This window comes from Bombus pascuorum, chromosome 1, assembly GCF_905332965.1.
Source record: "Bombus pascuorum chromosome 1, iyBomPasc1.1, whole genome shotgun sequence".
Lineage (NCBI taxonomy): Eukaryota > Metazoa > Arthropoda > Insecta > Hymenoptera > Apidae > Bombus > Bombus pascuorum.
Genome location: NC_083488.1, coordinates 23,201,690 through 23,216,959, shown reverse-complemented (window position 1 = coordinate 23,216,959; position 15,270 = coordinate 23,201,690). Strand labels below are relative to the sequence as shown.

The window sequence follows — 15,270 nt, the reverse complement described above, 5'->3', positions numbered from 1 at the left end:
AAAAGATTGTTATCGTGATGTCTTAAGAGTCGTGTGTACCGATGTGTAATGGATAAGTACCGAAAAGACTTTCTTTATTATTACAAGAATTAACGCGATAATTAAATTTTAGGAGCTATATCAATAAAATAATAGAGAATTATTATTTCAAGTATGTTCGATAAAATTGTTACGGATCTCGCACAATGTGTTTTCGTCGTTTAATTTTAATCGATTTAAAACGATAGGGACTTCTTTTAACTTTTTGTAGTTTAATGGAGAAACACATGAAATATTCCATATGGTGAATAGAAAATATTTGAAATAATTTTAACTAATTAGATTAACATATATTGACAAAAAATATAATATTCGATAATTCCTATATTGTAAGTGAAAAGAGGTGAAAAGAGATTGGTATTAAAGTACCATGCTATACTTTAAGAGCAAAAACTTTCAGGTCGGTTAATAAGAAGTAAGTATGGTCTTATCTTTACGAAAATAACAATAATATTAAAGTTTTCAACTATTTATAGCAGCATGGATTAGAAACAGTTAATACTGCACGTGTATTCGCGATTAAAATCAACCCTAAATTATTCGAATTCGGTAAGAGATAATTCGATAAACGCGTCAGCACAATGTCAATCATTTCATCACGTAATAACATAGATAAGTGACTTCTGTGGAAAACAAGATTGTGCTTTACCAAAATGTTTTATGAATCATTTATGTTTAAATTATGTTATCCATCGGAAAGGAAAATTAACTTCTTAGGATTCAGCGATTACGTATTTCGCGTAAAAATGAAAAAATCCATTTCGGTAAAAATTATGCAGCTATGTTTAACTTCTTATCGTAAGTATAAAAATAGAAGCGTTTCTCAAAAAATAGCCTTCGATATTATAAATATTTATATAATAAAAAAGCGTAGTAAGAAACAAAGCTTCGTTTTGACAAAATTCTTAAGAATTTACCGAGCTCTTAACGATGCAACTGCCTACCATACATATATTATACACAAATAATTGTAATTAAATCACTATAATAAAAATAAACAGACAAAAAATTATTCTAGTCAAGGACATTTACGTGCTTTCGTTAATTACAGAATAACGAATCTGAAATCTGAAATTTTCGTACTTACAATATCAAAGTGTTATAAAATACCTTCTATAGATCGTATTGAATTAAAAAACAAAAATATCAAAAATTCAGCTCGCTAATATACCTAAACTTATCGATAACACACCAAAACTACGCACAAAATAAATGATAATTTGTTCGACATCCCCTCCACAGCAACATCCAAAGGTAACCTTGCACTATGGCAGAACTTCAAAAATTCATTAGTCTCTTCTTTACTGCAATCCAAAGTATTCCCCGTCCAAATGGGACAAACAAAACGAAAAAGAGAGGAGGAAGAAAGAAAAAAATATGAGTTGCGGTGCGAGGCACGAACTCGTCAAAGGCTAGCCTCTCTCCCGCGGAGCACACATCGCGGCGCATATATACGTGCACGCGCCGCGTACGCTCGGCTCTTGCCGCGTAGTTGTGCACACAAACGGCCGGGAAGCACGCAAACCTTGCGCGTTCACGAACTTTTGGCGGCACGTGCACTCACACAGAGTAAGCCGGGTGGCTGCACACACACGCGATCGCCTCTGTCCGTGCACGCACGCATTCGTTTATTGATTGGTGCGTGCCGCGGTAGGCTCGGCTCTACGAATTTCGGCACCCCGCTACGTGCCCCTCTATACTCTCGCGAGTGCATTCAAACTAGACGCTACCCAAATTCTAGGACAAGTTTCATAGTCTTCCAAAATCCAGAAAATTATTGGCATTTTAGTATTTTATTGGCGAAACTGTTTATTGTATTGGAATTTTGTTGGTAAAGTTATTCGTTCAAATTTGCCTGTGAAGCTCAAGTGTCGAGTACCTAACCTATTAAGTGCGAACGTCGCGATGACGTAACATTTTAATCGCAATTCTCTTTTTAGTCGATTTAGTACATTATCCGAAATTTTGTCCCTCATCTTGTTCAACATTTTAGCTATTGTAAATTGTAAGAAATTGATGTATTTATAACGTTCTGACTACACTCTCTTGTTTGATCCGTAATAGGTTAAGTTATTAGTTAATGGAGTTACATACATTTTTGTCTAGAGTCGTAGGAATTAGAATCTGTGTCAAAATTTGTTGTCGATTGAGAGTTCATGGGTAATATGCTTCTCGTGGTTGATATTTGTAAAAATTTCTCAAGACTCTCGTCTAAGTAATGAATTGTTGTTAAAAATTGAATGGTAACTTGTTAGAAGATGTGAATCACGTTTATGGAATATTAATAACAGATTGATAATAATTTGAATGTGTAGTTTCAGTTGAGTTATAGATGATATTTGAAAAATTAGATGTATTTTGCAAATTTTTTGTATATGCAATAATTCTATACATCTTGTTATGTATGTAGACAATTTGAAAGAAACTTATATAATCATGGATAGTTCCTGAATCTTTGACTTGATGCAAATAACCATTAATATAAATAACAGGGACAGTAAATCAAATTATATTCCAACAAGGACCTAGCAAAAGTTCGTTTCGGTAATGCCCAGTTATTTTATGAATCAGATACTCACTGAAATTTTTGCGGAACGAGTCAAAATTACAGGTTCACTCTGCTTCCTGGAGAGCATAGATTCGAAGACCGATAGCGCGATCTTACACATAATTCAATCTGTCTCCTTACGGAATAATTCCCTTCCAGAACAAACAAATGAAACCCATTCGAGTTAAATGCGTCCTTAAACCAAAGCTCGCTAAAAATATGCAATGGAAAATTGACTCGTTCCGCAACCGAAATCGTCTACGTATAACAGGAGAAGCCATCCAGACACCAAAATTAATCATCGGCCGCTGTAAAGGTGAAAAAGAAGAAAACGGCAACTTAGTGACACTGTAAACACGGCAAACGATAAAAGTAAAAATAGAAAGAAGCCTACGATGAGAAAAGGAGGCAGGATAAACCCGGCGACGAGCACAAATCATAATAACAACGTTGATATATCGTCCGGGAATCGAGAACGAAATCGCGTTGGTTTTTGATTATCGAACTCGGCGCGAATTACATACTATGTAATTAATGAGTTGCTTTGGATCCCTCGCAGAACGAGAACCGATAACGCGGCATTCTGTTACAGATAATTTTCGAGCTGCTCGTGTATCTCTCCCTCTCCCTCTCGCTCAATCTACGAGCCTAGCGGCCGGTCGCATGAAATACGTCGAATTCGACCGACATTGCGGAATCGCAAGCGCTGCAGTAAATTTGCACCCACGCCTGGCTGTCGCCCAATTCCACCAGGTCTACCCCCACTACGCGGCCCAAAAATATACGAGCGTGGCGTGCGCGAGTAGCCGCCGCTATCTAGCGGCCATCAGCCGAAGTTCACGCAATGCCGCACGCATATAACTGGCGCACGTTGCGCGGAAGCGCAACGTACGGTTTTTCCAACACACGATGCGATCGAGGCGAGGGCAGACACGAACTACTTGTGTTTTATTATTTTCAGATTTATATTGTATGGTTTGATGAATGACTTTTCACTGAATTATATTTGGTAGGTTTTATTGGACCATTGGTAAAATTTGTAGGGGAAGTTGGAATATCTAAGGAGTAGGAAGTAGTTTATGGAAATATTAGGGTTTTGGCTGGAAATATGAGAAATAATTTCTTACTTTGGAAGTTGGAAATTTGCATAAGAGAGGGAACTTTGAAAATAGCAGCTGGGATTATACAAATATATGCCAGTACTGAAAATAACGATTTAATTGTAGTTATCGTTTAACATTTGCGTCGATGTTCAGGTTCCTGGAAACTTTTAATCCTTGCATTATTCAACCATTTTCGATCATATCAGAAACAAGTTCGAATTTTCAAAAATTAAAGAGCAAAGATTTTCTAACTCGCCAAAATAATATTAATTATACCAACGATAAAATCAATTAACATCAACACCCACAAATTGAAATTATTAAGAAATTTTGTTAAAGATTTTTCTAAGCTCTATTAAAATCTTGTCGAAATTTCGTCGGCGGTGCGACTGATATCACTGCGCGTTCATCTGCACGTAGGTAGATATCGTGGGTCAGGAACGAAGAAGAACGTGTAAAAGAGATAGATACAGGAAGGGAAATGACATTGAGGGAGGGCAGCAAAGCAGTACAGGAGGAATGGATGGGAATAAGGGTTGAGGATATTCCAGCGAAGATAGGGTTACTCATTGTGCGTAGGAGGGTAGCGCCAGGCTAGCGCGGCAGTCCGTTGTTTTATTTCTACTTGTCAGACCGAGAAGCATAGTAATAAAGCTTGCAGAAGGGTCGGGACATACCGTCCTCGTTTTATCATAGTCGTCTTAGCTGGCGAATGACAAAAATTAAAGCTGTTCCTTGTAGAATCATGGATTTGCTGGAGTAAACGTTTTCTTATGCGAAGACGAATATTGAGGCTCGGATTTATCTAAGTCCCGATGGTATTTCTAAGCTTACGAACGCAATAAAATTTTTTAAACGGATATTTGATATTTCTATTAAGATAATTATGTATTTTACTTATATTGGTATCTATATCGCAATAATATAAATTAATATCTGTAGAGGTCAGGGTGATTATTTAGCGATATACAGTGTAATTTTAGGATATTTGAGATATGCTTTAATAAAAAATAATTACTACTCGACTTTGAAAATGAGAAATATATATATAATATTCATGTATATAGAACTCTTTAGTTACATGTAGATCGAGTACCTTTAATTCATAGATTCCATTTGTTTCATTGATGTATGTGAAACTAAAAATGATTTTCCGGATTAACATATAATACGTATAAATACAAAGAAGTCTTCAAAGAACTAACCAATTATATGTTACATCTATACTTTAATCTTGAACGCTTTTCTACTATACAATATTACTTCAACTAACATTTATGATATCTATCTAATCAGCGTTTCAATAACACCGATATAACACTAATTACACTCTTCATACTATCAACTCAAGAAAACTACATTCTAATCAATACTGTTACGATCATACGCATAAATCATCATCGACTTCTTTTTACCTTCGTTTCATCTAAAATCACACGTCTAAAAATCTCAGCTTCGATCTAAATACCAATAACTCAACGTTCCCCTGAGATATGCACATTAGTAGTACAGCCATCCAATTGGACAAAGGGAACGCGTAAATTTGCGTGTCGTTTTTGTCAGATATACCTCGTTTATCAGACTAGTTCGTGCGACAGGCCCTCTGATGGCGTTATCATGAAATATTTCGTGACCCGAATTTCGGAATTGCACGACACCCGCTTACCACCCTATCAGCAACGTCTAATGGTGAATTGTGCGAGCGTGTTGCGTGAGTGGCGGTGCGTGTGTCCATACAATATGTGCACCACGATTACACGCACGAATAAAATAAAAAACGGAATGAGAATGAATAAAAAAGAAAAAGAAAGAAGCAGAGACGTTCGGTGATTTGCAACGTGCTTGCTCTCAATGGTTGCTTAAAAATGGCCATCTGAAAGATTACGTGTTATCACTGACCAATCGGGTGATAGCCAGCACCACTAAACTGATCTTAAAGTATGATAGCTAGTCGTGCAATCACTGCAATCTGCGCGATTCTGATAGTACACGTGTCTTGTTTGCAGCTCGATCGTTGATTCACTTGGCTCAAGTTCATTCGGTTTTGGTATTGGTCCAGATATAGGTTCTTACTTTCGATCGATATGGTATGTTATTTTCGTTTATTTTTCATCATTTTTTAAATGTTGAAGATTTTGAAGAAAAATATATTTGATAAAGCAAATTATTTGATGTTTCGAGGAAGGAATCGTTGAAGAGCATTTAGGAAGTACTGCAAAATCTTAAGTTTTTTATTTTGGTTTTGTTTCGATACGTTTCGGGTATCGATCGAAGAAGATGTTATCAGAATATAAGATAAATGTAATATTTGTCTGCAACAGTTCTAGATTATGGCGTAGCTTTTTTTTTTTTTTGCTTTATGTATGCAACGAGTAAATGAATTGAAATGCAAAGGATTGATACTTCGTACGTTCTCGTAACAAAAATTTAATTCAATGGAAGATTCATTCATTGAATAATAATGATACAACGCGTCTGCTAACTAACATGCGTGAATGTTCGTGTAATAGTCGCGTTTTTGACATTTTCGATCGTTTCTAGAAAAATAGATAGCGATTTTGTGCAACTACGAGCCAATTCAATTATTTCGAGCTAAGGATACACTCTAATTCGAGTTACTACGATTCTCCTCCACGTTCTGTCGATCAATACAAGTTCTGGGAATATCTGTCATGTCGGATTTCAGTCGTACTTCTGACAAAATCAACGTTCACATTTTAATTCAATGTGACAGGCGATACATTCAAGAATAGAAAAAGATTAGAAGAAAGAAAGAGAGAAGAAAAGCATAAATATAGAATAATATAAATATAAATATAGAATAGATCGTAAATAGCAATTAATTCCTGAATTAATTTTTTAATTTTAAATGTCCATTACAGTTGAACAAATGTAATCAAAGAGGGAATTTCTTTGTGATATTAAGGATACAGAATATCGAATTAAAGCGGAAAGTTTCAGGAATCTGCAAAAGATTCAACAGTTCCAGGAAGTTATGAAACGTGGGTCAAACAAATCTTCTCTCGTCTAACGATAATTTGCAGCACGGGAACCGAGAGTCAACCAAACTTTTCTAACAGTTTCTAAAACACACCAGGGCCGCTTTGGCCATGACACACATAGGAACCAGCCTTTCGCATCCTCTCCTAAAAAAACATTCAACGGTCTATACCCATAATTCATTCAAAGTCTCTTACGTTCTATCTTCCACGCATTTTTCCCTCGTATCTTTGCAAAAAATACAGGATTACTTCATGGAGATACGATTATCAAGTGTGTTTTAATTTTGTTACTTCTGATTCGTGACATTCGGTTTGAATCAATCACGTGATCTACACGTAAATAAGTTGGCAATTCCATTTTACTCTTCGTTGAACAAGTAGGCTAGAAACTTCGCTCAACGGCTTGATGTTGTGTAATTATATACTTCGTAGTTGCATTAGAAGCTACTTTCGTAACCTAAATAGTTTCGATTTTACGTTATGAATGATAATGATAATAAGTTTTATATTATTGCGATGAACAGATTTCTGATAAATTCAGAACAAATTCGAATAAATAACTATATATATTCGAAATAATTCTCTAATTACTCCGTAATTGTGCCTTTAAAATACTGGGAAAAATTTGCCGAATTAAGCCGAGGAAACTGCAATTTGATATGATAACATTTTCTTATGCTCCAAAGAGAGAAAAAAATTCAGAAATTATAAACAATATAAATCCAAACTAATCTGAAGAAAGTAATATATAAGTAGTACTTTACTGAGCACTTAATTTACACCAATACGGAATTAAAGATATTCTTCATAGATAAAGTTATTTCAATAAGTAGTGCTTAATTAATTCGATATTCTATGAACTACTCTTCGCTATTTCTCCATTACTAACCATGAATAATAATATATGATATGAATATCAAATCACAGAGGGTTGCATAAAATTTCATCTAACAATAGAATATCGTTAGCTCAACCAATCCTTAAGATACCATGGGTCAAGGAATGATTTCGCGGTGTTGCTGCATTGTGCAATGATTCTCAGCGGTTGGAGGTTAAACCCGGATTCGAGGCTCGCGCGTTGCGAGAACCGAGAAGGACTAATCGTTTCTAAGAACCCGTGGCCTAAATCGGCTGACGTTAGGTATTCTTAAACCCGATTCGAGCATATTTACGCGTGATACATCAAACACCGACGAAAATCCTCGTGAACTTAAAGAAATAACAAGCCCAAATGAACGCTAACGACTCGTAAAATATGATTTAGAAACTCACATTTTCTTAACCTCTTTACCTCTAGTCACACCTATGGTACTTAATAATGACTTGGATATGAGAAACACGAGTTAGACTCGTGGTACAGTTATATTTTTATTTTAAATTCTAGAAAGTGTGTATAATGAGCAACGTAATATGATGAACTTTGATATTTTTTTCATGACATAATACACATAATTTGGACATATTCAAATTGAGAATATGATTTTTTATCGAATTTTAAGATATTATAATCTGCCGAAATAATATATTTTATCTGGATTTGAATATTAGAATTTTGAATTAAAATTCACATTAGAGATTTGATTTTATTAATTTTTATATGATACAAATCACTGTCAAAATACTTTCAGTTATTATATTTTATGATATCGTCATAGATATTTAACAGGGGAGAATGTGAAATTTCAATGAATAGGTAATAAATCTTCAACCGCATAACATCAATTTTCTTCATTTATAAAATCACTAAATACGAATCATTGCTAAATACAAATTATTCTTTGCCACGCTGCTGGATCAATAAACAATAATCGTTAAACTTCTTTCATCAATAGAAAATGAAAATAAAAATTCTAAAAGGGCAATATTAGTAAATATAAATATTCAAATAGTACCAGGTGCAGGCAGATCGTGTTCCCTAAATTCTTCATTTTGGAAATCCCCTTTAAAACAGAATATTTAATTTCGTCGAACCTCCTCCGCACGATAATTACGAAAATTATTTAAATTATTAAAGGGGAACCGTACACAAAACTAGATACACCGACAAAGGACAGTTTCGCGAAGTGATTCCCATGATTGGACGAGCACGAAAGCGGCGTGCAGACGTCGCGGCGTTTCCGCATACGGAATTAATAGTCGGAAACGAGGAATTAATGTTTCAAAAAGGCGCATGGTGTTCGTGTACTGGGAAATTTCTGGCGTGGTTGCGCGCGTGCACATCTAGATGAAAGTTTTACGAGGCACGTGCACGAAATTGCAGTCAACTGAAGGTAGAGTAAGTAGAATGGAACAGCGCGAAGAAGACAGACGAAGTAGATGCGGTCGCGGTGCATCGATTCGAACAGACGCGGCAACGGTTTCTATCCTGTTCATCTATAATTCAGCGTCGCGACGCGCACTGTCCTTTTGAACACGGAACTTTCGTGTTGTAACGAAATATGATGATAATTCGAATGACGAAAGAGGTCTTGGCGTGAAGAGACGTCTTTTCATATTTGCTCCTGGGTAAAGTTTGCGATTATGTCAAGGTACGAATAGAAAGATTATTTTTCGATGTACAGATTGTGCAATAATTTAAAGAGTAATATTATTTCGTAAGAAATCATTTCTTTATTTCTTGCCTTTATAATATTTTCTCGAAATTTTAACGCTTTTAATTTCAAAGTACGTAAAGAATATTTAAGGAAGAAAAGATACATTTGGCAAATATGTAACAAAACTAAGAACGTCGTAAGCGAATTAACTGCTCAACCTTTCGATTGGTGGATAAATAAATGTGGCTGATACCCAAACTTACTAATGGTTCTAATGGTTCCTTCAATTCTCGGCAAAAGATCGAAATGACACCGAAATTAGATGGTCCATGGCCTGGAAAGAAGGACGCGCGAAAGAAGGACGCCGAGAGTATAATAGAATGGCCGAGAACGATGAGAGAAAGTCAACATGTTCTTAGAAGAAAGAACCGAGCAATGACGTAATTACAGTCACGCATGTTTTAGAAAACCCTGAAATTATCGATCAAGCATCAAATTTTACCACAAAAAAATAAGGCAGAAAGAAAAGGCTACATAAATTCATAAGAAAACACCGTATTCAAACCGTATTTTACGCTCCATCGTAGAAATCTCGTAAAATCTTGAAACGCAACGAATCGTACATATGAATGATAAGGATAAAGAAAGAGAGAAAGTACCAAGAACCTCTAACAAAAAGCTAACATCTAACGACGAAGTTAAAGCTAGCATAACTGTACATTTAATAGAATGTCTCAACAATCCCATAACCGTTTCGTTCCCCACGGTTCCGCTCATTTTGCTGGTTGGTGCCGCGACAATTCCACCCAACGTCTAATCGACGCTCTAAAGTCTATTCGCGTTACGAAACGGTCAGAAAGCGGACGAAAAAGGCCTTTCTCTTTTCGCTCCTCGACTCCTTCCTTGCTCTTTTCCTCTTCCGTAGACACAGCTGAACGAGCTCGATCCCTTTCTCCTCGTCTTCTTTTCTCGTGAGAGGAAAGCGCGGCTTGCTCGAGCACGGTTAATGTCAATAACCGTTGCATTAGTTGACGGTTCGCTTCTTTCTTTACCGTCGCGGCCTGTTCGCTCATCTAACAGCGATTAAAAATGGTTAAAGCGTGATCCGCGAAATCGAACGATCCTGGACCTCCGGCGTCGATCATAGTGATCGTACGTACGTGTAGGGTTGCGAGCCACCCTACACGATCTACTAAACGACTCTACCCGTTTTACGTTGGCCGTGTCGTGTCGTGGCGTCATACGCCTGGTGATTTGCTCGCCGGAGCAAAAGATGTTCCCAGTGGCTGCACCGTCGCCTGCATCCTCTTTGTACACTTTGTTCACACCGTGAAGGCGAGGCAACCGGTCTCGTTCTAAGGTAGAATATGTTCCGTCAGCCGGGTGGGCGTCCATCGGCATACGTAAATCCTGCCTAACGACGGTTCTCGTCGTCGCTGATGTTGTCGTTGCTCTCTTTTTGCGCGTTAGACCCCACCGTCCAGCGGAAGATCATCTCCGAGGTAAAAAATACTACTGGCCAAGCGAGAAAGAGAGTGGAAGGGAGCGAGGGAGCGAAATTTTCGAGGACGATGATGTGGTATCGCTGTTGCGCCGAGGGCCGACGTCGATACGACATCGCGACAGCACCACGCTGACGTCGCGGTGACATTTAAGAGCGACTCGACTGTCGAGTTTCTGAAAATAATTTTTCAGCCTTCCAGCCAGCGACCGGGGGTTCACGCGAGAAGGTTCGATCGAGCAGAGCCTTCGCAACTCTAAAGGCTCTTTCGTTCTTTTCAAAGCATTCGGGATGTTATTAAAAAATCGGTTTTCGTTATGAATTTCTGGGAGATTTTGGTCAGTGGGTGTAAAGAACGAAGTGTGATTATTCGAGATGCTGATGAGAATGATACTTCCTTCGGTTTACTTTACTTTCGTTTGAGGTATCGTTTGAACAATCTTTCATTTATTTTTGCGATACTTAAGAACAGGTATTTCATGTACGAAGATGTTTTTTAGTACAATCTAATAAATTCATAAATCTGAGAATTTCGATTTCAAGGATGCTCCGAGATAGCATCTTTGTTCGTTTTACTACTCAAACCATCGTTCAAATCGCCTCGTGAGAGACGAAGTATGGTATTGGAAGGGGGCGACGAGAGGCGCGAGTTGCAACATCAAGAAAGCTCCACGTGCAACTGATGATGCAACGATTAACCGTGCATTTTGTAACATTAGATTTGAAAGGCCTTGCCTTCTGGCAACGCATTGGCCCAGATAGAAGGTTTCGCCTTCGTTAACCCTTAGCACATCAACGTGGAGTTAGAAATTCTAATACGATACAGACACATACCACGACATATGATATAAAACTTATAATATTCGAGCTGAAAATATTTAAAGTAAGATTTCGATCCTATTTATTCTCTTTTTAATTATGTACATTTAATTACGTGTATCGTCGGTTGGCTCGATATATTTTACAACTCTGTACATTCCTCCTTAGCTGAATGAGGTCTTTGCTTTTGGAAAAAATATTCTTATACGAAACAGGTTCGCGTAATCGTTTACACAAGAGTGTTATTCGCGCTGGTTGTGAATCGAAAGCCACGTGGTACGTTTACGTAAAGTTTGGTAAACTTCTGTAGTCGACGATGCTCGAAACAATAACTCAAACTGTTACACACGATCCGCTGTTCAGAGTCTACACTGGCATATTCTTTCCGCGAGAATCTTTAATTTCAAGCATTATTAACTAATTATTAAAGTATTATTAACTAATAATCGTATTTGCAGATGTAATTATTTTCTAATTAATTATTATAACCATTTCTATTTTTATCTGTTTAAAGTATCTATTCGTCGATGTACTCTTGTATTTCATTTTCTGCTTGAGTTTTGCACAAAATGTTCTGATTATATCAAGACTAAGGAATGAATAAGCTCAGACTCACCATCGGGAGTGGAGACAGTACCAGCCTTGTTAATTTTCGTATTCCACATAGCAGGAGTGGTGGGTGCAGGACTGAGATCAGGAGTCGGCGGATGAGCGGGCGGCAGGGGAACTATGGCGTGGCCAACTTGTCCCCCATGTTGAATGTGGTCCGAATTTGAACCGTAATGACCACTATCGAACCCCCTTCCCCCGGAATAAACTTCGCCTGACAATCTTTCTGCCAATTTTTCTGCCCTTTCCCGATCGGTCATCGCCACTGGTTCTTGCTTTATTCGAAGATCTACGTACACGAGACCAAACAATTTGTTAAAGTTTTATAAACACGTAAATTATACAATAAAATAAGGAACATGATCGATTATAACAAAATAATTTTTGAATTCTCAATACCTAAAAACTTTTCTCAATCTAATTTATATTACATTCTAATATCGTTATATTATTTATTATATTACTATAATATTGTATTATATTATATTTGTGAAACGAGACAGAATATAGACAAAAATCGAAATAAAAATTTTGTATGCGTATGGAAATACACATAGATAGATGAATTATTTAAAAAATGGCCAACCTTCGGCTACGCTTTCCTTGAGATCGCAATTGCTACGTTCCTCGGACCTCGCTCGTTCCAATTCTTGTTCCAATTCTGTCGGTGTATGAGGTGCGGTGTGGGGATGTGCGGGAGTTTCTGAAGGGTAGATGAACGGCTGATAGAAGTGGTTCTCCAGGAGAAGCGGATGTGGCGCTGATGCGGGCCGGAAGGCAGTGCCATCGCGCAACACACTCGCCCTTCCCAAGGTATCGACGTCGCTGGGCGATCTAAAAATATCCCCAAAAAACGTTCGATATCGTGTGAAAGTATGCTTAACAATTTCACAAAGTTTAGGCGATCTATAGCGACGAATTATATCAGACTTTGATCCCTCGATAATCATTTTCCATATCTTACAGACTTTAAAGAAGAATTTATCCAACTGGAAAAATAAGCAAACTTCATTTTTAGAAAAATATAATTTTCCTTTCGCTATTTAATATTTTCTAAGCTTATAAGCTTCTATAATTATGAAATTTACAGTCCATTTCAGTTTAGCTGATTCCAGTTCTTACGCGTGATATGTGATATAGTTTATCGTTGACACAGAAATGAAAAGATACGTAGAAAACGAGAATATAGGAGCTTTCATAACCTAAACAAGATTAACGATTCCAGTTACGAGTTAATTTCATTAACGAGTCAAACGATACATATTTGTAGTAGCTCAAAGAAATCTAACAAAATAGGCACTTTGGAAAAAGCTACATCGAAACATCCTAAACCATGCTGCGGGTTACCTAACACCTAATCCAACAATTCTTTCATAACGTGTCTAATGTAAGTACATCCATACATTCTTCGACATAATGACTATCTATTACATTTCATCAAAGAGTAAGCCGTACGACACGGCGATTAATCGCAGATACAATGAAATGCGAGGCATGATTCTCGATATCTTAGTCGTTAGACGTGGTAGAAAGGTCATGGCAGTCCGTTTGAAAATTTCATGCGCGCGAGTCCTTCGCGGTACGGTAAAAGGGCTTACCTCATCAGCCTTTTCGGCGGACTTTCGTAATAGTGAGAGGCAGTGGAATAGAGGCTGGGCACGGTGTAAGCAGGGGCGGGCGAAGGTACCGGTGTGGGGGTCCTCTTCATGGTGTTTCTCACCATGGTTGCTTCACCCGCTTCGCTCATGTCGCTCACTTCGCCAACTCCTCCACCGACGCCGCTGGCACCACCAGCTGCATTACCATTTCCACTGACGCTTCCGCTCACGTTCCCGCTTCCGTTGTCACCGCTACCGCTGCTACCACCGCCATTGCTACCACCTCCGCCATCCCCGGCATCCGTCGATGAGCTATTGTTCTCCGCGGCGTGCCTCTGCGCTACTGCCAATTTCTCGTGCTCGATAGACAGACCCTTTACCTATAATTTCAACAAGATTGACGATTTAACGATTTTACGGTAGACAGATGCGATGTAGCAAGGTTGTAAAATCAGTTAGAGATTAGAATTTACGATTTTGGACAAAAGAGATTAAACAAGGTCGGTAATTGATCTAGCCACAGGTAAAATCGTACATGTGTTCTGCATACATGTGGCCATTTATCCCAGTTTTCTGAATTCAATTTTTGTCATCGTTAAAAGCTCAACTATAAGGTATAAACTAGGAGTTTAAGTTAGAAACGAGGTATAACCGTCCTTCTCTGTAAAGATACCGTTTTCTTTTATGCGCTATAAAAAATGTAGACAGCCTATCAATCGCTTTGAAGTTTTCGATGAGCAATAATTAAACTACAGTAGAACATCACGATCGAAGTAAAAGATAAAGTTGTAGGATGATTCTAGCAACTTACAAATCTTTCGGTAAGAAAATTTAACATCTCAAAATAATAGAAACGGAAAACAGTTGTACATATTATCATAGAACAAAGATATTTTTACAAGAAATATCTCGAACGATGTTATAATCGACGATAATATATTGATATCATAATGTACCAAACTGCTCCAACGAAAATCGACATAGTCTAGCTTCGTGTTCTCGCTTCGAAAACAGGAACTCTTGGCCATTAATCGCGGCCAAAAATAAAAAGACGGTCCCCGAAAGTATGTAAGGTGCGCGTTCGCGTTTCAAACACATGACTGCTATTTAGGGCAGTTATTTCAAAAGAGATGAAATAAGTCGCATACTTGAAGGCATTCGGCTGCTTTGAGGAAAGAGCTGAGGGATTCCTGGGACACGTGGACCTCTCCACGGTACATGAATTCGAGAAGGGACGCCATATTGTGGGCACTCGTCCCGTCGAGAATAACGATCAGTCCCGCGGGAGAAGGAGGCATTCCTTCGAAGAGCTCTTGAAAGTGTTTGCTGCATGCTGCGAGGATTAACCTGTGTGCCTTGAACGTTACTCCTGAAACACACGCAACAATACAGATTCGTTAGACAACTTTCTTCGTAATATTATACTCGAGATACGTGGCGTGCTTCGAAAATTCGTATAAGCTACCTACTTCGAAGTTTAAAGATACCTTCCTTTTAGAAAGTTCGTTCGTTTCAAT

The 15,270-nt window shown here is 37.8% G+C and overlaps 1 protein-coding gene across 7 annotated transcripts in view; it reads right to left on the bottom strand.

Moving 5' to 3' along the window:
- LOC132908493 (zinc finger protein chinmo) overlaps nt 1-15,270 on the bottom strand; it is a 72,327-nt gene that overhangs the window by 19,037 nt on the left and 38,020 nt on the right. For all 7 annotated transcript variants that reach the window (XM_060962551.1, XM_060962558.1, XM_060962514.1 and 4 more), the window contains 4 exons: nt 14,902-15,122; nt 13,754-14,133; nt 12,742-12,989; nt 12,163-12,444 (listed from right to left, as the gene is read on the bottom strand). In XM_060962551.1, coding sequence (XP_060818534.1) covers nt 12,163-12,444; nt 12,742-12,989; nt 13,754-14,133; nt 14,902-15,122 — 1,131 coding nt within the window. The remainder of the gene's footprint in view (nt 1-12,162; nt 12,445-12,741; nt 12,990-13,753; nt 14,134-14,901; nt 15,123-15,270) is intronic.